Source organism: Phoca vitulina, unplaced genomic scaffold (genome assembly GCF_004348235.1).
Source record: "Phoca vitulina isolate PV1807 unplaced genomic scaffold, GSC_HSeal_1.0 scaffold8, whole genome shotgun sequence".
Taxonomy (NCBI): Eukaryota; Metazoa; Chordata; class Mammalia; order Carnivora; family Phocidae; genus Phoca; species Phoca vitulina.
Genome location: NW_022589711.1, coordinates 74,605,674 through 74,633,102, shown reverse-complemented (window position 1 = coordinate 74,633,102; position 27,429 = coordinate 74,605,674). Strand labels below are relative to the sequence as shown.

The 27,429-nt window shown below is 33.6% G+C and overlaps 1 protein-coding gene across 1 annotated transcript; it reads left to right on the top strand.

The window, feature by feature from the left end:
• The first annotated feature begins 1,737 nt into the window (after positions 1-1,737).
• On the top strand, positions 1,738-4,821 carry LOC116634133 (hsc70-interacting protein-like). Its single transcript, XM_032407341.1, has 2 exons — positions 1,738-1,806; positions 4,198-4,821. Exons 1-2 carry the CDS (start codon positions 1,738-1,740, stop codon positions 4,819-4,821), a joined length of 693 nt encoding a protein of 230 aa, XP_032263232.1.
• The last annotated feature ends 22,608 nt before the right edge of the window (positions 4,822-27,429 follow it).

The following is a 27,429-nucleotide window of genomic DNA, read 5'->3' as shown; positions in this document are numbered from 1 at the left end:
ACAGAAATAGAGAAATCCTAAAATTTTTATGGAGCTACAAGAGACTCCATATAGCTAAAGCAATCCTGAGAAAGAACAAAGCTGGGGGCACTACTCTTCCTATTTCAAACTATACTATAAGGCTATACTAATTTTAAAAGTATGGTAATGGCATAAAAATAGACACATAGACAAATTATATATATATATATATATATATATAATATTTGAAAATATTTTTCCAATTCTGTAGGTTGCCTTTTCATTTTGTTGATTATTTTCTTTGCTGTGCAGAAGCTCTTCAGTTTGATATAGTCCCATTTGTTAATATACACACACATACACATATATACACACGCACACATAAAGAACTCATACAACTCAATAACAAAAAAATACAAAGAGTCCAATTAAAAAAAGGGCTGAGGAACTGAATAGACATTTTTCTAAAGAAGACATCCAAATGACCAACAAGTACATGAAAAGATGCTCAATACCATTAATCATCAGGAAATGCAAATCAAAAGCACAGGGATATATCAATTCACACTTTTTAGAGTGGCTATCATCAAAAAGAAAAGAGATAAGTGTTGGTGAAGATGTGGAGAAAAGGGAACCCTTGTGCACTATTGATCAGAATGCGAATTGGTTCAACCACTAAGAAAAACAGTATGAAGAGTCCTCAAACAATTAAAAATAAAACTACCATATCATCCAGTAATCCCACTTCTGGGTATATATCCAAAGGAAATGAAAACAATCTGTCAAAAAGGCATCTGCACACCCATGTTTATTGTAGTATTATACAAAATAGAATATGTGACACACACACACACAGGAATATTATTTAGCCACGAGAAAGGAAAAAAAAAGGAAATCTTCTTATTTGCAACAATATGGATGGGCCTCAAAGGCATTATGCTAAGTGAGAGAAGTAGACAGAGAAGGACATACCATGATACCACTTACATGTGGAATCTAAGAAAGCTGAACTCACAGAAACAGTAGGATGGTGATTACCAGGGCCCAACAGGGTGGGGAGAATTGAGGAAATGTTACAAGGTCCAAACTTATGACTAGTACATAAATAAACTCTGGAGATGTAATGCACAGCATAGTGATTATAGTCAACAATACTGTATTATAAACTTCAAAGCTGCTAAGAGACTAGATATTGTTTTCACCACAAAAAAGAAATGATCATTATGTGATGTGACAGAGGTGTTAGTTAATGCTACAGCTGTAATCATACTGCAATATATAAATGTATCAAATTAACATGTTTTATACCTTAAACTTACACAATGTCATATGTCAATTATATCTCAATTAAAAAAGATACATGATGAAGGACTGTTATTTAAAGTATACAAAGAACTCTTAAAACTCAATAAGAAAACAACCTGATTAGAAAATGGGCCAAAGACATTGACACATCTTATCAAAGAAAATGCACAGATGGCAAATAAGCAGATGAAAAGATGCTCCACCTCATATGTCAACAGGGAAATGGTAATTAAAATAACAATGAAATACCAGTACAAACTTATTAGAATGGCCAAAATCTAGGACACTGACACCTCACCAAATGCTGGAGAGAATATGGAACAACAGAAACTCTCATTCATTGCTGTAGGAATGTAAAATGATATAGACACTTTGGAAGACAGGTTAGTGGTTTTTTACAAAACTAAACATATTATTACCATAGGACCAAGCACATGTACATGTAGGTATTTATACAAAAGAGTTGAACACATGCCCGTACAAAAAAACCTGCATATGGATGTGTACAGCCAAAACCTGGAAACAACCAAGTTGTCCTCAGTAAGTGAACGAATAAATAAACTGTGGCACATCGGACAATGGAATACTATTCAGTGCTAAAAATAAATGAGCTATCAAACCATGAAAAGACATGGCATTACCTTAAATACTTATTATGAAGTGAAAGAAGCCAATATTTTAGGTATATATAAAATTCATTATATAGTTAAAAGAGTTCAAAACAAGAATAATTTTGCAATATATACAAATATCAAATCTTTAGGTTGTACACTGAAGCTAATATAATGTTATATGTCAGTTATGCCTCAACAAAATGACAAGAAAATGAAAGCTTCTCCTTCTTTTCGTTTTTATCCATGTATTACTTAAAATTTAAACACATTTTTAAATATATTAAAATATATAATATTAAAATATATAATAAATATATTAAAAATGTTTCAAGAAAGACAAATGTAGCTTAGGAGTCCAAACTTGGTTGTCATATAAATAAATACATTTTCATGTATCTGTATTATTTGCATATATTTTTTGCTATTAAACTTTAAATTTTGGCCTCATTTGAGCTAATACTGTCATTTTGAGCAAAAACATCGGCTCAATTGAATTAATGATAAGGTAGGTACATGGTTGTCAACTTGGTTAAGACCAAATGATTGACTTTATGTGGCACTCAAACCTTCTAAAATACTTTACCATGAATAATCTTTTATACAGTGTTGAATAATCCACATATTAAGCAACAGTAAAAAGGAATTGAAAAAAGTCACAAAGCATTTAGATATGGTGGGGGAAAAAAACAATAAGCCATCTGACCTGAATACCATATTTTATTTCAAGAAAAATTGTACTGTAAGTGAATCATGTTCTGAAAATCTGTCAAATATATTTTAAAATGTTGTTACATTTACTTATTTTCCTGAGTTCTATGTCAAAACAGGTATCTGAAACTTATTAAATTCATTTTGTTGTGAAAATTATAAAGTTTACTACATTTTAATACTAAACCACTCAGTTTTAAAAAATGAAGTATTTTTCTATGTTCAGCAACAATTGCTTTTTATGAGTTGACACAGTTTTTGATTGAGTCTGTCAGTAGAACTTGTATAGTTCTTTTGCTGTAATAAATGGAATATTCAGGTTCTAATTTCCATAAAAATAGATTTTAGAAAATAACAATTCTGGGATTTATTAGATTTTCCAGCAAAGCATTGTAATTGTCTCATACATCAACCATAACTAGTGCTTTTTACAAGTGCCAGTTGTAATCATTTGCTGATTTTGTTGATGTTCAAAGAATACTGAAGATATATTTGCAGTTTACCTTAAAATGATGAGTTCAGAACCCTAAGTTTCCTTTTAAATTTTTTGATAAATATTTGTATAGAGAATATAATGGTTTTCTAGCAGAATTTATATAACTGCATGAAAGGTTAATTGATTATTTTTTTTCTTTTGATCCTAAAAGAGGATTAGGTATCTAACCCTTGGGTTGTGAAATTCAGAACCTCTGTCCTGTTTTGCTTCACATCCTTTGATTTTTTTCTGGCTGTGCATTTGATTGTTTCTCAAATTATGTGAACTGATACTTGAGTGCAGCTTTCATTGTACCAATGAGAAAGCTTGGATCCAGGGAGAAATAGAAGATGGCTTCTTGAATATGAAGAAGTATTTAATAAATGAAGCAAAGTAATTTTTTTAAAAAGGCCCAAATATAGTTTCATGCACCCCCTCCTGCTCACCAAGTTTTAAGAATTCAAAAACATAAGCTATCATATCCTCACTCTGAATATTCTTTAAATTCAAGTGTGATATGCTCTATTCCAGTAATATGTAAAGTTACAATTTGTGAAAAATGAAATAGAAAAATTATGCATTAATCATCTTATTTTGATGACTACAGTAATTTATTTTTTATATTTTTCACATTGTATTCATATTTTCAACGAAATCATGCTATATGATTCTGGACTGATTAATGATTAATAAATAGGAGGCTAAAACTTATATGTTTCTATAAAACTCACAACATGCTTTCCAGAGAAGTTCTTGAACCATAGTTAGGTGATGGTAGTTTTAAGTTTACTTTGACAACTAAGGGTCAAAGTAAAAGTATTGCTGATATGTATTTTCCTTCTGTATTTTTCCTTTTGCAGATTTACAACAAATAGTAGGTCATTATAGGACCTGAGATACCTTGTAGTAGAATATGGCTTACATTTTAGTGGCAATCATATGAAAAATAAATATAAGACCTACTTTGGGAATATCATTTTTAAACCTTACCTAGTAACACTACTTAGAACAAATTTTCTTAGTATTCCCTTGACACGATCACGCTGAGCTAGTACCCTGGCCTGGAATCGGGCCGCAACCTCAGCCGCACCTGCCGCCTGCCACCGCCTCTGGACCATGGACCCCCGCATGTAGAAGCCAAATGCTGCCATTCGAGACTGTGACAGAGCTATTGAAATAAATCCTGATTCAGCTCAACCTTGTAAGTGGCGAGGGAAAGCACATAGACTTCTGGGCCATTGGGAAGAAGCAGCACATGATCTTGCCTTTGCTTGTAAACTGGATTACGATGAAGATGCTAGTGCAATGCTGAAAGAAGTTCAACCGAGGGCCCAGAAAATTGCTGAACATCGGAGAAAGTATGATCAAAAACGTGAAGAGCAAGAGATCAAAGAAAGAATAGAAAGGGTTAAGAAGGCTCGGGAAGAACATGAGAGAGCCCAGAGGGAGGAAGAAGCCAGAGGACAATCAGGAGCTCAGTATGGCTCTTTCCCAGGTGGCTTTCCTAGGGGAATGCCTGGTAACTTTCCTGGAGGAATGCCTGGAATGGCAGGGGGGATGCCTGGAATGGCAGGAATGCCTGGGCTCAATGAAATTCTTAGTGATCCAGAGGTTCTCACAGCCATGCAGGATCCAGAAGTTAGGGTGGCCTTCCAAGATGTGGCCCAGAACCCAGCGAATATGTCAAAATATCAGAGCAATCCAAAGGTTATGAATCTCATCAGTAAATTGTCAGCCAAATTTGGAGGTCAAGGATAATAATGCCCTTCTGACAAATAAAGCCCTTGCTGAAGGAAAAGCAACGATCACCTAATGGATGTCTCAATAATACAGACCAGTGTACCTCTGACCTTCTCATGAAGAAAACTGGGGTGCTGTGAAGAGAATCCCTACCCCTCTGCCCCACATGCAACTGAAACATTCTATAGTGGTTTGCCATTAGGGTGTTCATTCAGATACTGTTTTCCTACTAGGAATTACAAACTTTAAACACTTTTAAACCTTAAAAATATTTAAAAACATATTAAAAGGGTGTGTTAGTCCCTAAAAAAATTTTTTTTTCTTAGTATTAACTGTAGCAAAGTGGGATTTAAGTATAAGGAAGTGCACAAAACTATGGCATTTCTTCTCCTCTATCATCAAAGTTCTGATACCAATTTTAAATGTGGGATTTAGCAGCATAATACGTAGCTAAAATTCTGACATACACAAGCCATTCTTAGTCTACGGTTCCCGATACAGTACAACATTGCACCAATTTTGTTATCACAACTTTGTGAGTGACTGGATTAAATAGATTGGTACTTCTAGTAAATTTTTTAGTTCCACCACTTATTTCATTCATTAACAAGTGTGATTAAGTCTATACCCAGTCTTGCACTATAAATGCGTAATTACTAGTTATAACTCAGCATCTCTGGTGGCATAGATCAAAATCTATCCTACTTTTAGAATTCAGTATTTTAGATTATCCTTAAGCATTTTACTAAAGGTTAAATTTAACAACCCTTAATCCAGGAGAACAATCCTTGACCTGTCATTTCTTTCATTCCCTCTTTTTCTTATCTCTCCCTTTACTCCACATCATCAAACAGCAAATCATACAGTGTACTACTTGATGACAAGTTATATGCAACATTCCAACATGCATATAAAGTAGGCAGAGATTTATTTCAATCCCAAGTTGATCTTCTAATTTTGTTATCCAGAGTAACACTGCATTACATTATAGGTAATCTTACTTTGTATATGAATTCTATTCTGCTTTGATGAGTTTTCTGGTGCATTGATAATATAATAATATAATCCTCTGGTTTATTTTAAATCATTTTTTAAAAATATGTACCAACTATAAGGAAATACTTTGTGGGCAACGAATTACTTTAAAAACTTTAGTAAAATCTTGATTGTGTTTTAGGTGGTAAAACTAGTTTAACATCTTATTTTTCTGGATTTAGGATGTCTCCATGTCCCCAGTAGATTTTTAAGAACACAAGAGTTTAAAGATTGAGAATATATATCTAATTGTTAATCTTTTTGAAAATCACAATAAAAAGAATGCCCTCACAATGAGGTTTTATGGATTATTGAACAGAAGGCAGATACCCAAAACCTGATGTGTGCCTGGATGAGATGATTTTATGGAAATTATATTCTTATCAAAAAAGATTAAAAATTTTCACAAAATCTCATAGGTAATTATCCAGGCAGCTTTAGGCATGTGATTGATTGCTTTTGAAACACATTAGAACCCCTTGAGCAGAAGCAGAGTTAAAAGCTTAAGTCTAGACATGAGGTCATTATTCTTCATTATCACATTCTATGGAAAGAAAAAGTGATATCCTGGTGATTAAAATATACATTCTTATTGATAGAGTTTTCCACTGAAAACTTAATTATTCTTGCTTGAATCCATTGTGTTTCCCACATCTGAGGATTCGTGTCTTTAGCCCAACTTGGAAAATCATGTGTTGTTATCTCTTCAAATAATATTTCTCTTCAATTCTCTCTACTCATGACTTCTAGAATCCTATTAGATTGGTGTTGGCCCTTTGTAAAGCTTTGAAAGCTTCTTTATGTTGTCTTACATCCAGGATCAACATGAATAAATTGTTTTGTCTCATTTCATGGAAGGCAGGTCTATTGTACCTTTGCCAAGATGAAAAAGGCCTGAGCCTGGCAATTATGGCAAATTAGCAGCTGTGGAAACTGTAAAACCTCACTTAGCAAGCATATGTGCTATTTGGAATAGTATTTGAATCAGTTGGGAAGTTTGTTTGCAGGTAACCAGAAAACTAACTTCCAACTGACATTGAAAGAAAAGCAAACTTATTTTATAGGTTACATATTCCACAATGGGTCCTTGCCATTTGCTTCTGTTCCTTTCCCCTTTTCCTCTTTTCATTTTCAGATACAACTTTTTCTTCAAAATTCCATATATCATCTGGTCTCATCATGTCTATATCTTTTGACTTAATTCACTTACATGAACATTGTGAAAATGGTTGCTAGCAAGTAGCAAGATCCTCCCAGTTCCAAAAACAAAAATAAAAAGGGGGGGATTTTTTTGTTTGTTTTATTTTGTTTTCTTCTGACAGGCTTTTACACATGTCCAGGATCCATTCTGATCAAAACATTTTAACGTTAATGTTCAAACTGATATGGATCAATGTGGCCAGAGTGATCAAACTGCATTGTTTGAACAAGGATGTGTCACATGGTGGGTATGGAATGTTTGCACTCTTTGACCCAAGGCAGGGTCACATGTCCCAAACTTGGAGTTACAGGTATAGTAAATAAAATACATATACCCCAAATGGGCAAGATATGGTTCCTAAAAGACATTTCAAACACTCTTACTAGTAGAAAATGGAATGGTTATTGGATGAGCAAAATCAGCATATGTTCACCTTAGTAAGATATTAAGGTAATTGACCAGAAGCCAAATTTCACAAGTATTTACATAATTAGAAAAAAAAAAAGATATGTATGATATATATTAACAGGATTCAAAATTACCTAAATGTGAAGTTAACATATTCATTATATATTAAATTATAATATATGCTTGCAATAGATTTTACTAATGCTTCCTAAATTTTCAGGTTTCTTCCTATTGTGCCTCTCTCTGAAGCAGAAATATATATCCTTGCCCTGGAGACCTCAGGGTTGACCTGGATTGGCCAATGAAATGTTAATACAAGTGCCATATGTTACTTCTTGGCAGAAGCTTTAAAGTCATTGTGTGATTTCCCTTGTCTTTTTTCACTCATTCACAATGACTTTGAATGTACTCAGAGGCTGAAGAGTGAAATAAAGATGCAGTGGAGCAAGATGAAGCTGATATGAATAGACATGTTGTTTGAGTAAAAAAATAAACATTTGTTGATATAAGCTACTAAAAGTTTGAAGGTATCTGTTGTTGTAGTATTACAGTATAAATCCTGAGTGATGCAATCTTTTTTTTTTAATCTTACAAAATGTATACCAGGAACTCTCATGATCAAAATAAGTAAAAAGATAAAGTTATTAACCTGCCATAGAGTATTTAAGGTGCTCTTTTATCAATTTTGGAGGATGAAAAATTAACACAATTTAACTTTAGATCATTTGAAAAAAAGAAACAAAGACAGAAGAAAATAAACATCACCTGTGTCCCCACTATTAAATTATCTGAGAATGCTATTGTGGAGAATATCTTTTGATGAGAGGTTGCATTATCTTGAAACCAAAAATGATATCACATTTCTTTTTTTTTTGGATACACACATTTGTATTATGCAGGCTTCCAACCTGATTGGCTATAAAAGATTATTTTATTCCATTAACCTTGAGAAACCTCAAGGAATGCTTATGCTTAGATAGTCCACAAATTAGTCCTTGCCATGCACTCTATTCCTTCCCTCCTTAAATCAATAATCTAGCCCACTCAGGTAGCTGCAGCTCCCCTGGGATTTTTATATCAAGCATGAATAAAGGCCCATCATCTAATACTGTACTATACAGCTAAGACAAGACTATTTCACTTGGGGAAGTTCTTGAAGGCTTGGACGATAAAAGAGGAACTTTTAAAAAGCAATTTAAAGCATTCCACTAGATATGGTTATTACCAAAGAATTTTAACCCCAGTCACTCTTCATCCAACAGTGGCTTTAATTTTGCATATCTAAATGCCCAAATATAAACAGTTTTCTATATGCTGGGCCCGAAAATTCTTTCTTAAAGAAGCAATAAGAACAAAGCCCTATATTTCCAACCTTAAGATGTCTTTTTTTCCAACAGTCTTACACAATTCACAGACCTGTACCTCTGAAACAAATAATACATTATATGTTAAAAAAAAGAAGATAGTAGGAAGGGAAAAATGAAGGGAGGGGAATCGGAGGGGGAGACGAACCATGAGAGACTATGAACTCTAAGAAACAAACTGATGGTTCTAGAGGGGAGGGGGGTGGGGGGATGGGTTAGCCCGGTGATGGGTATTAAAGAAGGCACATTCTGCATGGAGCACTGGGTGTTATACGCAAACAATGAATCATGGAACACTACATCAAAAACTAATGATGTAATGTATGGTGATTAACATAACATAATAAAATAAAAAAAGTTTTGATTGAGAAAAAAATTAAAAATAAAAAATAATTTTTTTTTTTTACATTTTTATGGAATACATTTTTATAGTGTATCTAAGAATCTGGTCTTATTCAAAATATTTTCAGGCAAAAAAACTCAGGCATAAAATACATATACACTTTTTTGCCTACAGCCTATTCTGCATTTTCAACACTCACTTCGCCCCTGATAATAGAAAACACAAATGAGTCTATTCTACAAGGACTTGATCAATTCGGTATTTTCTAAGTCATTTCATATTTAATATAATTCAATTCTAGATTTCCACACACCATCTTGTCTTCTCAAGATGGCATGTGCATTAGAGCTATGTGAATTCCATATATCAGCAGGGAAGGAGTGTCTGATCCAAAGTCATCCTTGGTCTTCTCCCCACCCCTGGTCATTGAGCCATGAGCTCTTCCTTTTCCTTATTTTGTTACGTTTGCTGGTGCCCTTCTTAGTCATTTTTCACCCTTCTGGAAACAGTCATATGCTCTCTCATAGTTTTCTCTGCAAAGAGGAGACTCAGTGATGATCCTGGCACAACAAATTCCCTTATGGTATTTGTAATTTTCCTAAGCTTCAACAGGAAAAAGGCAAAGCAGTCTGCACGACCTAAAATTCCTTTATATATCTAGGGTTCCTACTGCATGCACTTTCTCCTACATTGGTGATTGGTACCTTTACAAAGACTGAGAGCAAACCAGTGTTTCTTCTACTGCTCTTCTTTTGGGATCTGTTCCATCTGCCTAGGTAGCATTTATATAATCAAGGAAGATTAAGTACCATAGTCCCCCATCTGTTCTTTTACCAATGCATTGCTATGGCTTAGTAGGCTCTGCACCTTCCACAGCTTAGACCTTAAACTCAGAAGTTTCTTTCTTGGGGTGCCTGGGTGTCTCGGTCGGTTGAGTGTCTGACTCTTGATTTTGGCTCAGGTCATGATTTCAGGGTTGTGGAATCCAGCCCCGAGTTTGGTTCCATGCTGGGTTTAGAACCTGCTTAAGATTCTCTCTCTCTCTTCCCTCACCCCACCATCTCTCTCCCTCTCTTAAAAAAAAAAAAAAAGTTTCTCTTTCTTTTCTTTTCCTTTTTTTCTTTTCTTTTCTTTTTTTAAAAAGATTTGAGAGAGAGAAAACACAGGAGTGGGGGGGGGGGCAGAGGGAGAGGGACAAGCAGACTCCCCGCTGAGCAGGGAGCCTGACTCCGGGCTTGATCCCAGGACCCAGGGATCATGACCTGAGCCGACAGCAGACGCTTAACAGTTTAAGATACCCAGGCATCCCAAAAGTTTCTTTCTTAATGATACACATGCTGAAGTACTTAGAATAAAATATATTGGTGTTTGCAAATTACCTAGAAAGGCATCCAAAACCAAGATGAATAGAGTTATATATAAATGGATAAATATGCAATAAAACAAATATAGTGAAATATTAGCGGTAAAATCTAGGAGGAGTGGAGGCAGGTGTTCACTATAAACTATTTTCAAAGTTTCTGCATATATGAAATCTTTCACAAAAAATTTGGGATAATTTCTCAAAATCGTCACCTCTTTCATGAGTTTCAAGAATCTATTTGGTGTATAAACAGAAAGAAACCAGATCTTTGATGTCTGACTTCTGAGTATTTCTTCTCCTGAGGCAGCACATGCCTTTGACTTCATAGGCAAAAGTCATAATATTATAAGAAAATGTGTGAAAAGTAATAGCGTAGAATCTTGGTTAATATTCTAAAATTGTATTGAGATACACGTATTAATTTATTTATGCATATATCCTATAGATGACACCTGATTTTTAAAACAATGTAGGCAAACTACATTATGAACAGCTTAGATTCTTGTTTCCTCGTTTTTTTCACCAAGCTCTACGTCATGGAATCTGTTCATATTTTGAAGTTCATTAGAGTATATGGTATTTCTTTGAACATTTTGTGGTTTGAATATATCAAAATTTGTTTTTATGTACAATTTATTTCCAAATTTCTTCCATAAATAATAATAAATGATAAAATAAAAAATAATAAAATATTTATGTGATTACCCTCAAATTATTTCTTAAGGATAGAATCCTAAGAAGTGGAATTATTGAGTGAAATAATATGGGTTTAAGATTTTTGTTATGTACTGCAACACTGCTCTTCAAATGATTATATACATATCCTCCCACAAAAGATATGCATGTCCATTTCAACACATTTCTTCAACAACATAAATGACATATTTTCCTCTGTATCAAATTCATAGGCAAACTGATTCTTTATAAAATTAATTTCTTTAATTTTTAGCAAAGTTAAACAATTAAACAGCATGCCATATATTTATATTTGTATGTACAATTTGCAGATTTTCTATTCATATCCTTTGCCCAATTTTTAAAAGATTTTATCCATTTACTTGAGAGAGAGAGTGTGTGTAAGAAAGAAGCTGGAGAGGGAGATGCAGGCTGCCTATCCAGCAGGAAGCCTGATGCAGGGCTCGATCCCAGGACTCTGGGATCATGACCTGAACCGAAGGCAGCCGCCTAACTGACTGAGCCACCCAGGTACCCCTCTTTTGTCCATTTTTTAATAATCCTATTATTAATCTATAAAAGCAATTTATATACTAAGTATTTTCTAGATTTTAATCTGCTGAAATATATTATAAATATACTTCTTAAATTAGTTGTTTGTCTTTTAATTCTGTTTGTGTTATTTTGAGGACTATAGAATCTGTTGACTTGGGGCGCCTAGGTGGCGTGTCTGTCTTAAGCTCAGGTCATGATCTCAGGGTCCTGTATCCAGCCCCACATCGGGGCTCCCTGCTCAGCAGGGAGTCTGTTTCTCCCTCTCCCTCTCCCCCTCACTCATGCTCTCTCTCTATATATCAAATAAATAAATAAAATATTTTTTTAAAAAAGAATCTGTTAACTTACAACCTTATAAGTCTTTCAAAATTATTTATGTTTTTTCTTAACATTTATGTTCAGCAAGACCTTTTGCATGATTAACTCAACTAAATATTTAACTATAATATCTAATTCTTTTATTGCTTCATCTATTATATGTGGCATTAGTATATATTTAAAAATTATACCAATGACCTATCTGTCTCTCTCTATCTATCCATCTATCCATCCATCTGTCAAATATAGCTAACCAATCATCAAAATTCCTTTGGTAAAGGCCCTTGTTACAACTCTAAATCACAAATCCACTTTGAATAATTCTCCCTTACCTCTTTTGTGAAACCCAGTTTCATATTGTATATTCAGGTTTACTTCAAATACCTCTTGGAAGTTATTATTGATATATTAACATTGTAATGTGCATACATATAATGGACATCTCTGATGTAATTCCATAGTATTTTCACATAATTCCTATTAGAAAACTGATTGCAGAGTATGCTATCTCCTGCTAATCTGATTCTTCCTAGATTCATATTAGATACACAAATGAATATTTAAAAACTGCAGATTTATATTTTCAATGATATTTTGGAAGTCAAAGACTAGGATTCTGGAAGAGAGCTACCTTTTTTTTTTTTGTATTATCCCTCTTATAACTTTCTATCAGGGCTACATAAACCTATCAGTCACAATTTATTTCTTACTCACACTAAATTCTATTTTATATCAGCAGCAGGTTCTTTTCCATGTCATTTTCATGCAAGGACCCAGAGTGAAAGGAACATTTCAGCTTATCTGAAATATCACCAAGGAGAGCATTGGAAACATAGTCACATGTTTGCTTTTCTTAACTTGTTCCTGGATTCCATGCATCACTTTCACTCATCCTTTACTGATGAAAACAAATAATGTGGCCTCATCCAACATCAAAAGAGAGGGGATATGTAACTTTATCATGAATGCCAAAAGATTGGAGACACTAATAATGGTGAACAGCTCCATAACCATAAGATAAACAGTCAATAAATGAGGGAGGAAAGGGAGATTATATGAAGTCAAGATGAAGAACTGCCACTTTGTTGGAACCCAGATCAAAGTTCAACCTCAGATATTAAAATTAAATAGACTTAAACAAGCTAGACAAGTGTGTGGCCATCAAAGTCACAAATCTATTTCTTTAAAAAAGGAGATGCCAAATACAGATGATAGGTGAGTACTTTATATAACTTGAGGAGTATCTGGCCTTTATTTTGAGCTTTAAAGTATACAATTCCGCAGCTTTGAAATTTCTCTGCACACTTTAAATATACTATATGAAAGAAGCATAAATTGTTAACAAAAATCTAACAAGTATATTGCAAAAAGGAAAGATGACAGAAAAGTCTTCATCAAAATGCTAGCACATGTCATCCAGTTGCATGGATTAATAAAAGAATAATATAACTTGATCAAGCTGGGTGTATCAATGAATGCATGGTTTATTAACAGTGAAGTGTAATATTAAAGGAGAGTATTATTTCCTTATTCAAGAATTTCACCCTAATACACTATTGACAGTAGGTGCTGAATATACATCTAAATGGAGAGCTAAATCAGGATCAGCCTTCCTACTGGGTTTACTAAGAGGTAGTCAAGTTGGTCCTTAAACCATTTTTCCTGCTATTTCCCAGTTAACTTATTTGCCAAAGGTAGTATATAGTAAGTAGCATGGAAGGGATTTTAATCCAACTCTAGTCAATATTAATAGTGATATTAATACTCATGATACATAACACAACCTAATGGTGTTTTCTATAAGATAGTGTTTCAGATAAATGCCTTAATTCAAAATATTTTACTAAGATCACTAGTTTTTATAAATGCCCTTGACAAATATTTTAAAATTAAATAATAAGAGATATAATAAAAGAGATACAAAATTAACAAGACTATCTAAATACAATTATATGTAGATCCATGAAGTAATTAATTAAATGGAGAGGAAAAATTACTTTACAAACAACATGTAAGAAGGATTTAAAGATAGTTTCCCTCTTGTGTCTTGCATAGGCAAATCCTGAGGGTCTGACCTTTCTTGTGTCCTCTGTCACATCCCTTAGATAAGTGACTAGCAAGTTAAGCACATAAGAGAAGACATTATGAAATTGATAGAATATTGTGTTCCTGAATTAGATGACATAATATTATAAAGACGTTAATTTCCTATAAAACTCAATACAAATTTAAATTCATTCCATTTAAAACTCTGATAAAAAATGGAAATTTACAAAATTATTCTGACATCATCTGGAAGAATAAATGGTTGAGGATAGCTAAGCAAAATTTTAAAAGAAAAATAATTGGAGGGAATTGATCTACAAGATACTAAATTTTTTTTTAAAGATTTTATTTTATTTATTAGAGAGACAGCGAGAGAGGGGACACAAACGGGGGAGTGGGAGAGGGAGAAGCAGGCTTCCCACCGAGCAGGGAGCCCGACATGGGACTGGATCCCAGGACCCCGAGATCATGACCCAAGCCGAAGGCAGACGCTTAACCGACTGAGCCACCCAGACACCCCTAAAATGTTTTATATGCTAAAGTAAATTAAAGCAGTGTTTTACTGGCCCAAATATATTAAAGCAGAACTAGTCTAACAAAGTAAAGAGTGAAAAATCGAACTATTTCTTTAATACATACCTCTTGAGTTTCTAAGGAAATGCTAAACTCTGTGGATACACACTGGGAACAAGATTGGGTCCCTTCTGTAAGTACTGTTAGTGATTTTTTTCTAAAATATTTTGTTTTCGGGCGCCTGGGTGGCTTAGTTGGTTAAGCGACTGCCTTTGGCTCAGGTCATGATCCCAGGGTCCTGGGATCCAGCCCCGCATCGGGCTCCCTGCTTGGCGGGAAGCCTGCTTCTCCCTCTCCCATTCCCCCTGCTTGTGTTCCCTCTCTCGCTGTGTCTCTCTCTGTCAAATAAATAAATAAAATCTTAAAAAAATAAATATTTTGTTTTCAGTATCTTGAGCATGTTCTATTTTTTTAATAACACAATGTTCTCCTCATTGCTTTTATTATCTTTTAACATGTTTTCTTTGACTTAAATTTGAATAAGAGGGTCTTATATTCTGTTCTATGTGGTACCTGAGAATATAGTAGGTATATTCTCCCTGAGTATCCCGAATACCATGACTATCTATTCATAACTAGAACATTTATTTTAAGTATTAAGAGGTAGGATCTGTTTGTTCATCCACCTGTCTACTTTGGATACTTCTGCAGTAGGAGGAGATATCCCAGGACCCTTCTCCACACAAAAGCAAGTGCCATTTATTCTAAATCAACTTAGTCTGCTCCAAAGAGTGAAGGTATAACTCTAATACCAGGAACATTCCAATCATTTATTCTTCTAGGTTTTACCCTATCTCCTGCCAGTTTCATATGGCTAGATTTAAAGTAGTATCCTGTATTCACTTCTGTAGGTAGATATGTTACTTTGCTTAATTTTTTTTCCTTTTATTAAAATATAGTATTAATGTAGGAAAAAGAGTAGAATATTCTGATTCTGTTTATACCAAAAGACAGCTTTCAGGCAACAAAGTTTTTATTTCTCTCCCTGTCTAATTAGATTTCTATGTCCCTGTGATATAAAGGATAGAAATATTATACTATTTTTGACCCTTATGTATAACATGCACATTGTAATAATTTTAGGTATTTTAGAATCACAACATTTCATATTATGAGATTTTGTTTGTGATCTATATGCATACATGTTCATACTCTAATAAATATATATATACACACAAAATTTTCTTTACATTTATGATAGCACTGATATGTTTAAATGTTTCAAATTTGTCACATTATTTTATCTTATGTTAACTATGTATATATTGTTATTTAGTATATTTCTCTATGAATTTTGTTTGCTTTGTTCTTCCCTGCATTGCTTTGTTTTTATAATGAAGATTTTATTTTAGCCCTATGGTTATCTTTTATTCAGTATCTTTTGTAATGCCTTTGCCCTTTTCATCACCTAGATTTTTAATTGTTGTTTTGCCAGCTTTAAAAGACAGGCTTTGAATCCTACCTATCCCCAGTGTAACAATCAATACAGCTACTTCACTAGGTCCTTTCTACTTTTTATTTATTTATTTATTTATTTATTCATTCATTCATTCATTTATTTCTTTATTTTATTATGTTCAGTTAGCCAACGTATAGTACATCATTAGTTTTTTTAATTACGTTATGTTAATCACCATACATTACATCATTAATTTTTGATGTAGTGTTCCATGATTCATTGTTTGCATATAACACCCAGTGCTCCATTCAATACGTGCCCTCTTTAATACCCATCACCAGGCTCACCCATCCCCCCAATCCCCTCCCCTCTAGAACCCTCAGTTTGTTTCTCAGAGTCCATAGTCTCTCATGGTATCTCCCCCTCCAATTTCCCCCCCTTCATTTTTCCCTTCCTGCTATCTTCTTCTTTTTTTTTTTTTTTTAACATATAATGTATTATTTGTTTCAGAGGTACAGGTCTGTGATTCAACAGTCTTACACAATTCACAGCACTCACCATAGCACATACCCTCTATCACCCAGCCACCGCGTCCCTCCCACCCCCTACCACTCCAGCAACCCTCAGTTTGTTTCCTGAGATTAAGAATTCCTTGTATCAGTGAGGTCATATGATACATGTCTTTCTTTGATTGACTTATTTCTCCCATTTTTAAGCTATATACTTTCTATTTTATTAGAGAACATAATGCTTGTATGTCATTATTTATCTCCCCAATCCTTATCATGGTATAAGTCTTACATAGCCAACTAAATATATAAAGTACTCATGGTCAGTCTATTTGTAAGTTTCCTTTGTCATTTCTTTTCTTTTTTAATTTTATTTTATTATGCTATGTTAACCACCATACATCATTAGTTTGTTTTTTTTTTTTAAGATTTTATTTATTTATTCATAAGAGACAGAGAGAGACAGAGACAGAGACAGAGAGGCAGAGGGAGAAGCAGGCTCCCTGCTGGGAGCCTGATGTGGGACTCGATCCCAGGACCCTGGGATCATGACCTGAGCCGAAGGCAGAAGCTTAACCATCTGAACCACCCAGGCGCCCACATCATTAGTTTTTGATGTAGTGTTCCATGATTCATTGTTTGTGTATAACACCCAGTGCTCCATTCAATACGTGCCCTCTTTAATACCCATCACCAGGCTAACCTTTGTCATTTCTTAATTGAATAAAGTTTATATCCCAGTAGATTTCTCAAAAAGAGCTAATGATACACTATTCCTTAAATTCTTAAACATTTAAAACTTTCCTAGCAGCCATTATACTTGAAAGACAGCTTAGCTGGTATAAAATCCTTGACTCAAACATTCTTGAGTTTCTCTGAAAGGATGCTCCAATGTTGATGATTTCTAAATTGCTATTAAGAAGTCTCATGTGAAATTGATTCTTTCATTTGGGATTTTCTTTTATTCACTATTAGTTCAAGGATATTTTAGAGATTTGTGCCTTAAAAATTTAATTGTTATATTAGAATATACTCAAAGTTGACTGATTTAGTTTAATATTTCCATGGAAATGACTGAGTCTTTACATATGGAGTTGGATATTTTCTTTTATTCCTAGAAGCTTTCTTGGATTATGGCCTATTGTTTTGCTTTCCTTCTCCTTCTCTTTCCTTACCTTCTCCTCCTCTCCTTCCTCTTCCTTTACTTCTTCTTCCTATAATGCAATAGTTGGATCTTTGTCCACTTATTGCTGGATATTTTTGATTATTTTCATCATTTCGTTTTTTTCTCCTGGCCATTGTCCTCCCCTCCTCATTAGAGGTTCAGTCAAATTTCTCTTCCTACCTGAAACTTGAAATAAATTTTCAGATTTTAGATAAATTCATCTTATTTTTTAAAATTTTACTCCTGAGATCTATCAACATTCATTTCTTTCATTCTGTGTCTTATACCATTTTCATATTATTGTTTAGTTTTATGATCTTATATATTTGCTTCTCTCTAATTGTGTAAGAATATTTAGTTTACATAAGAGTATTACATTATGGTTTCTTTGGCTTGGTGGTATTTTGGTATTTTGAGGAATATTTTTATTTGCGGAATTTATTTGATTCTGATGTTTCCTTTCTTTTAACTTTTAGAAGTTATCTGCTATTTCCGTTAATTCTGAAAGATCTTAAATTGTCTTGAGTTAGTAACAACAGGTGTTTCAAAGCTGGCAGGAATAATGATTTTGGGTAATTTACTAAGTTTCTTAGTTCCTCGCAGACTTTTCTGTTGGTATGGAGGAGTATAGTTTCTTAAATAGGTAATGTTTTTTATTGAAGAGGAAGGAACGGATTGGAGGTTCTTTTTATGTTATGATACTGTTTCTGTAGGACTGATAATTTTCATCACATCTTCTCTGTCAATAGCAAGACTTTAAGAGATATCCTCTTTCAACTTGCTTCTCTGTCTAAATTTGTGGTTTCTCAAGACTGCCATCTCTGCTCTCATGCTTTCAAGCTCATTCCTGTTCAATTCTGAAGTGCAGGGGTGGAACCTGCCCACTATTGGCTTTACTACTTCTCCATTTTTTCTAAAGGTCTTTATTTATTTTATTTTATTTATTTATTTTTTAAGATTTTATTTATTTATCTGACAGAGAGAGACACAGCGGGAGCCAGAACACAAGCAGGGGGAGCAGGAGAGGGAGAAACAGGCTTCCTGCTGAGCAGGGAGCCTGATGCGGGGCTCGATCCCAGGACCCCGGGATCATGACCTGAGCCGAAGGCAGACGCTTAACAACTGAGCCACCCAGGCGCCCCTAAAGGTCTTTATTTATTTTAAATTCTTTCATAGTTGATGATGTATTTTACTGCAAACTTAACCTCTTTTCCTATATATCTTCTTTTGTTCCTCCTCTTATGTAATAAATACTTAAACTGATTGTTGTAGAGTGGTAAATGAGATTTTTAAACTTTTGATTCTTTTCCATTTTAGATTTAATAATGCACGCATTTCCACATCAGAGACAATTTTTCTTTAGATAAATAAATTTGGTAGCATGCGCAACTGAGTTCTTATTAACTTATAGTAGATTATGTAGCCTCCTAAATAAGCAGGCTCACATTACTGTTTTAGTCTAGAATTGTTTATTTTTATGTTTTCTTCTACTGACTTAGAGATATATAATCTATTGACAGTAATTTTATAGATAAGATATAATAACTTTGGAGAGTAAAAAGTAAATCATGAGATTCTTCCAGATTCCAAATTCTTCTGTTTTAAAAAATGAGATCTGCATCGCTATTTAAATTCATGGGGAATTAGTATACTACAGTTAATTTCAGGGTGACTGACTTATTATTCAAACATCTCTGCTTGTTTATCTCTATCATACAAAGTGAATAAATCCCAGCATTACCACTTAATTGTACACCAATGTGCGTTGCTATAAAATATTAAATTAATGTGAGCCACATTAAACAAGCCCTAATGGCAGCTACTGCATACAAGTATTTACGGTTAATGTCTTTCTGTTTGTCTTCATTTTACTAATTTACTTAGCAACACTATATTCTTAAATAAATTTAGTAACTCTGAACATGAATTTCCTTAGGAAGTAAAATGTGTTGGGTAATTGGGAACAACTTACCACCTTTTACTTAAAGTAATGGGACATAATTGGAGTGCTAATGAAACTGATGACAACCACCTTCTCCTCATATCTTTGCCAATGTATATGTATGCTTTCTTTTTGCTTTCCTTATTGTCTCTTTTTGTGTTTTTATTTTTCGGTATTTTAATATTTTCAGTGATGGTGAAAAGGCAATCATAGTCAAACATTCTGATGTCTTAGTTCAAATAAAGGCAAGGGAACAAAATTTATCTGGTAGTCATATATTCTTCTTTACCATGCACACAAAGAAAAAAAGAAAAGTCAGTTTCACTTAAGAATACTTTGATGAAGCAGTAAATTTATTCATGTTGTTAAACTGGGACCATTGGGTATACGTATTTTTAAATGGAAAGTACGTATAAAGTACTTCTGCTGCATACCAACGTATGGTGATTGATTTGACAAAAGTATTTGTGAAGTTGTTTGAGTTGCAAGCTAAACTAGCTGTGTCTTTCCATTGAAATACCATATTTATTCATAAAAATGGCTATCAGACAAACTGTATTATTCAAAATTGGGTATTTGACAGGCATGTGCTTGAAAGTACACAAAGTTTTTCACTTCAAGGGAAAAAACTGGCAATATTTATAGCCAATAATAAAATTTGAGCCTTCAAGTGAAAATTAAAATTTTGGAAAATGTGTATCTAACACCTTGAGTTTGAGAGCTGTCTGATACGTAAAAGCTTTTTTGATGAGGTTGCTAGTGATACCACCGTATGGTATTTTTGGTATTGTAAAACAAAATATGTCAGCATTTGGAAGATATGAATAACTCAGTGAATAGTATTTTCAAAATAACTGATGATTAATGCTACAAAATCATACATTAAATGAGTCATTCCAAATGCAGGATAGGCCAATGGATTTTAATATAACTGAATGACCAAAAACTTCACTCATAATTCACATTGTAACTAGCTTTTAAGAAGCTAGCAATTGCCAAGTTTTGGCATAACATCAAAAAGAATATGCATCATAATCTAAAAAAGTCATTCAAGTACTTCTATTTCAAATTACATATCTAAGTGAAACTGGATTTTCTTCATGTGTATCAATAACAAAAAAACAGCACATGCTGTATCTACTGAATAAAGAAGATATGAAAATACAACCGTCTTTTATTAAGCCAGACAGTTAAAGTTTGCAAATAAGGAAAATAATGCCACTCTTTAAAAAAATGCTTTGCTTTCAAAAATGTAGTTTTTCCAAATGTCATTTTTACTAACATATAATAGATGTGTTACTATTATTTTTATATAAATTGATAAATAAAAGAAAGTTTTCATCTTTAGTATCTCAGTATCAGTAGGTGCAGTCGATGAGGTACTGGAGCTGGCTCTTACTGGCACATGAGGGCCAATTGTTTAACATTCCAAAATTTTGATAGGTAGCGCTTAAATTATTGGCAGCTAGAAATCTGAGATGATATCAAGCTTCACTCCATACAAATCACAAAGGTTAGAAATCAGAGCTTTTTTTCAGATATCTGGCTTACCCGCCACCACTGACATAACCCACCTTCCACGTAAACAAAAGCTCTGTGGAGTCCTCGCCAAGTTTTCAGAGCATAAAGGATTCTTGAGACTAGAAAGTTTGAGCCTGACTTCAACTACAATATGATATGTATTATAGTTACAATTAATCACAATTTCTAAAATTAAATATAATTCAAATTCTTTGATAAGTATTAATGGTTGTGGGGTAACTAAGGAAGTCTATTTTAGTGACCGCGATGGGAAAGGAACCAATATTTGTTGAACATCTAATATGAGCCAAGACACTGTGTGATATGCTTTCCTATATTCTACTTGGGATATGAAGTACTGCAGCTATAAAAAAGCATGTGAAAAACATTAGGGATTCAGATATAAAGTGTAAATTTCTGGGGAGCTTCTTTTGTGACATTAAAACTATTATGGGGCACTTGGTTAGCTCAGTTGGAAGAGCATGTGACTCTTGATCTTGGGGTTGGGAGTTTGAGCCCCACAGTGGGTGTTGAGATTACTTAAAAATGAATAAATACATAAACTTTAAGAAAATGAAATAAAATTTAAGAGGCTTTAAAAGATGAGCAAAATATTTAACTGGGGTAGGAGTAGAGGTAGTCAAATATCCTGAGAAATTAATCACTTCTTTTGATCTTTGATGGCATCACTTTAATTCCAGCTCATCATTCTTCATTTGGATTATTGAAATAACTTTTTAATTAGTCTCTCTGGTTCACTTGTGTCATCTCAACATATTTATAACAAAAGTAGCTACAGTAAATATTTAAAAATATTATTTAAATTGCATACTCTTCTTCTAAAATTTTTTCAATGGTACCACATTTCATTAAGAGTCAGAGTCTTGGTAGTAACCTACCTGCCCTACACATTCTGGTTCTGAGGTAACTACTTTTGCTACTATTCTTCCACTTACTTCTGCCCATCCCACCACACATGATCTCATGCTATTATTTGAAGAAACCAAACATGATACTGCATTAGGGCCCTGAATAGGCTGTAATTTCCACCTTGAGCTTCCTACACATAGATAGCCACACACCCTTTATCATACTTCATACATCTTTACTCACTTCTCTTTCTCAGCCAGTCTTTCCCTGATCACTGTATTTAAATTACAAACCTCCCCTGAGCCATCTTTCTCCCTATTCCCTGCTTTATTTCTCTAATTTCATATATTCTACCATAAAAAATATTTCATTCATTTTGTTTTTGGACAAATGCTAGAATGTAAGCTCTTTGAAGGCAAATATTTTGTCTTAATTATTTCTATATCTTCAGCAACAATAAAAATGCCCAAAATATAATTGGTGTTTATAAAACGTATTTTGAAAGGATGAACAGATAAGGACAGAAAACAAAGCCTAACTCTAATAGAGTGTTTAGGGGACATTCAATAATACAAAGTCAGTAGAACTTAAAACATATGTGTGCAGAGGGATGGGGAGGGGCAGAAGCAGGGGATGAAGTAGGCAAGGTAAAATCATAAAAGATTATTCATACCATGTATAATAAGAACAGTTTGAATCATGGTAATATGAAATGATCAGAATTAAAATTTTTAATACAACAATAAGAAGGAGGAAAATAAAGGAAAAGAAAAATGAGAGAAGACGAGAAGTAAGAACTAGGTCAGATGAAAGAAGGCTTTATAGTTAAGCTTAAAAATAATGAGAGCATTGGTTGAAATTGAAGACATCAGATTGATATAATTGGTTTAATTTCAATTAGAGAGGACAGAAATAAGGCTGAAAATGGAACCCTTAGAAAATACATATGTTTAACAGAAAAGTAAAAGAATAGGAGTGGGGGTGGTGGTAAGGGAAGTAGATATTGGGCAGTGGCTGACAGGGTCTATTTAGTCTGCCTTCTAGGCAATCATGTATACCTTTGATAGCAGAGTTTCATTTGTGTTGTAGTGACAGAAACCTGATTTTCATATGTGTTAAATGAGAGACGATATCCAATGGGAATGGCCTGTACAAGACTGCTCACAGATTATGTCCCAAAATGTTAATTTTGATGAAATCTGGTTTCTTTTCAGTTGACTAATAGGTTTTCCTTATCTAGAAATCCTTTAGATATGTGGACAATAGCAATAATTGAAGCCAGAATCTCCCAAGAATGTTTATTATGTTACATTAACCTCAACTTATGGGTAAACTAGTGGTAGCAGACATAACTGGCGTAAGTAGAGGCAGCAAAACTTCACTTTATTGCAAGTCGTAGAATGGTTATGGAAAAAACAAATAGTGATATTTTGAGAGAGATGGTAATTTTTTTAAAAGGCAAGTATGTTTTCAATTTTATGTGTAATACATAAGTGTATATATATGACTATGTATGACTGGTAATCTGTTGATCAGATATTTGGTTCATAGAAGAGAGGACACAAGTATGGTATCTCCTTGGCAAATCATTTAAATGCAATTCTTAATTCTTTTACTTAAGAATCTCATTCAACTGTGAAAAAGTGGCATTATTTGCTACGTATATTTCATCCACAATATCTCTTCACCATAAAGCTGGTTATAGGCATTAGAATTAGTGAGAGAAGTCAAGGACAACTTTATTGAACGCATTTCACAAACAATCCATTAGATTGACAAGAGAAGATGGTTCTCATTATCCCATAAGATCACTTTGATATTACTTTAGTGCTCTGCTAATGAGAAATGGGAAATGCAGCAGAAGTCTATATTCCCAAATAAGAAAACCTAAGTACAGATGACCAATTGATGTTGAAAAAGAAGTGAGCACTCCACCTTTTGTTCATGCCCTGAATTTCACAGTTGGTTATTCTCCTACCCTGTCCTATATACTAGGCACATGAAAATATAACGAAATTAAACCTTTGACAACTGGCAGAAAAATAGATAATAGCCACTTGAATTCCAACATTAATTTCCTCATTTGACACTACTTCCAAACTGCCAAAAGAGCTATGAAGTTTAAGAAGTGATGCAAGGGAAGAGTTTAGAGAAGATTCATCTGTATCGCTAGGCAACTGCATGGAAAAAAAAATAAAGATTTGTAGTTGTCTTTAATTCAAAATCCCAGGAAAGCTAATTTAAATGTCATTTGCTACTATTCTTCTTTATTTTGTTATATGAGCTGTGGTAAAGGTCAGTGAATCTGATCTGTATAAGGAGTGAATGCCACCAAAACAGTCCTTCTCATGGAAAAGTCTATATGATCCTGTATAATAAGTATTTCAACAGTGACTAATGGTTACTACGTACCAGTAGTTCCTCCCTCATTTTACTTTTATGGTGGAAGCCCCAGGGTCCTAGTATAAACCTAGGGGAATGGGTAAAAATATACCAAAAGGGTACATGCTGTGGACTTCTCACTACCTTTTACAAGTAAAATTCAAGAGCCAAGTTTGATTTAAACTGAATAAATGCCATAAATCTTGCAATTCAAAAATCATAAAGCAATTTATACTTGTTTCATGCAACATTCCTTATGGTCATCTAGTACTTATTATACTGATTATAGGTTACCACGGATAATTATCTTAAATAAAGCATAGTAATAAATTTAACCAGAAGTGAAAAGTTGTGAGAATAATAAATTAGAAAAGTAAAGAAACTATTTTATTTCAATCTTTTCTTTTAAAACTATTGAACATTTCATGTTTAAAAATCCACAAAATTGTGTATTAATAATATGACTTGGTACAATAAAATATAACAAATAGTTTAAGGATTTTTCACTAATGGAGAAGGGAAGCAAAAAGATTTTTTTCTATTATTATCTTTTTAATTTAAATTCAATTAGCCAACATAAAGTACATCATTAGTTTCAGATGTAGAGTTCAGTAATTCATCAGTTGCATATAACACCCAGTGCTCATCACATCACATGCCCTCCTTAATGCCCATCACCCGGTTACCCCATTTCCCCATTTACCTCCCCTCCAGCAACCCTCAGTTTGTTTCCTATATGAAGAGTCTCTCATGGTTTGTCTCCCACTCTGATTTCTTCCTATTCCGGTTTTCCCTCCCTTCCCCTATGATCCTCTGCCCTGTTTCTTATACTCCACATATGAGTGAAACCATATGATAATTATCTTTCTCTGATTGACTTTATTTCGCTCAACATAATACCCTCCAGTTCCAACCACATTGTTGACAGAAGGGGAAAAAAAGCAAATAAATTCAAATCTTTGTGTTTCACCTGTATCCAAATTCAAGTTTTTCAGGCTTTAATTAATGATGCCAAAAATCACATTAAAGTAAAATAGAGATTGTTTTTGCATGATTTAAGGTGGAATTGTAAATAAAAATATTAGTATCATTATTTAAATCTCTAGTTATGTCAATGAAGTGATGTTTTGCATCCTTGTTATGGGGAAAAGATTAAAACATTTTGGAGGAGAGATTAAAGAAGCTCTTCATAGACAAATTATTTAGCACATAGGTTTAACTTCATTAAACAAAGACCCCAAATAGCATTATCATAAACAATATAGATTGTTTCTTTCTGATCTGATAGTCTAGATCCTAGGAATATGACATTTTGACACACTGCACAAAATTGACTAAGAACTCAGGCTCCTTCCATATTGTGGCATTTTCATCCCCAAAGCAGTTAATTTGCCTACATGATCTACAATGCTTCCACCACCAAAAACATGGTCCAGACATCTGATAAGGAGGAGGGAAGGGAATTCTCTTTCTCTTTAAGGACACAGCCTAGAAGTTTCAAACATCACATCTGCTCTCATCCCAATGGTCCAAACATGAGAGAGACTTAGATGCAAATCATGTTGGGAAATGTAATCTTTATTCTGGGCAGCCATGTATCCAGGTAAAATTTGGAACACTGTACCTATAAAATACAAGTGGAGAGTGAAAACTGGAAAAAAGATAGCTGTCTCTGCTACATTGTCTCTGCATCATGTTTTCTTTGTTTTGTTTCTATCTTTATGTAAATAAAACTCAGGACAGAAGTCATTTGTCTAGGAGAACTGAATTTATAGCCAAGGGCTTTCTCACTTTTTAGCGCGTGACTAAAATAAAAGCATTTGCTTGATCTTCGGAAGACAAGTTTATAGATGTTAAAAAGGGAAAGAAATAATTAAGAGAAAAATCAAAGATACTCTTTAAAAATAGGGAGTAACTTATTTAAGTATATACTCTATAATGTTATGCTGGATTAGTCTACAGAGAATATTAAAGCTAAGTGGTTTGAACACATTCATTTATTCTCTGCCTCATTCCATAAAGGCTTTAATGTAAGTTACTCAAGCATTTGCAACACAACAAATCAGATAGATGATATAGATAGATAGACAGACCCCTAGATGAGCAATGGAACACCTGGATGATGGGAATTTAAGTTCAACATTTTAGGAACGAGAATGGACTGGACTAGAGATCCAGTTGGTAAGTAAGACTCATATTGCAGTATTCTTTATCATTTAAAAGTGAGAGATCTGATTAAGATATGGATTTTTTTTCCTGTACAGTTATAAAGTCAAATTGGAAACTAGCTCAGCTATAGGATTCATATTGTCTATGAGATAAGGGAAGATTGCTTGTCTAAGTTATAAATTTTGAAGTTTCTTAAGAAGAGTTGTATGTATGTATGTATGTATGTGTATGTGTGTGATGTAGTAGGCAATATTTTCAACACATTCATAAAGGGAACATGATTAGCTGATAAACTCTAGAATTTCAATTACAAAGTGAATTTAAATTTTTAGCCATTGGCCAGCTGTGAAATTTAGGCAAGCTGCTAAACCAAAGTCATTGTGGCATTGAATAAGATGCTTTATATAAAGCACTTAAAAAAGGCAATTATCTTTCTAATCTGTGTAGCCAAGGATTTATAAAATTTATAGCGTAAAAATGTCTAAATAAAAATATTTCATTATTAGAGTCTGGGAAAAAAAGAGTAAAGTGAGCATGTGGGGTGTTTGAGGTAGAATGGGTAATTTCTACAATAATATATACAGGCAGTACCTATCACATTAGTTTACCAGATGCTGACAGGTATAACTCATGTGAAATAACTAAATATGAAGAGGGGGAACAACCAAAAAACTTGAGGTGGCATTTTTGTTGTTATTTTTATTATTTTCATTCTAAATGTAATCAGTCCTCTTGATGCACAACAACAAATAAAACCTCATGACCACCCGCCTGCTGCCATATCCATT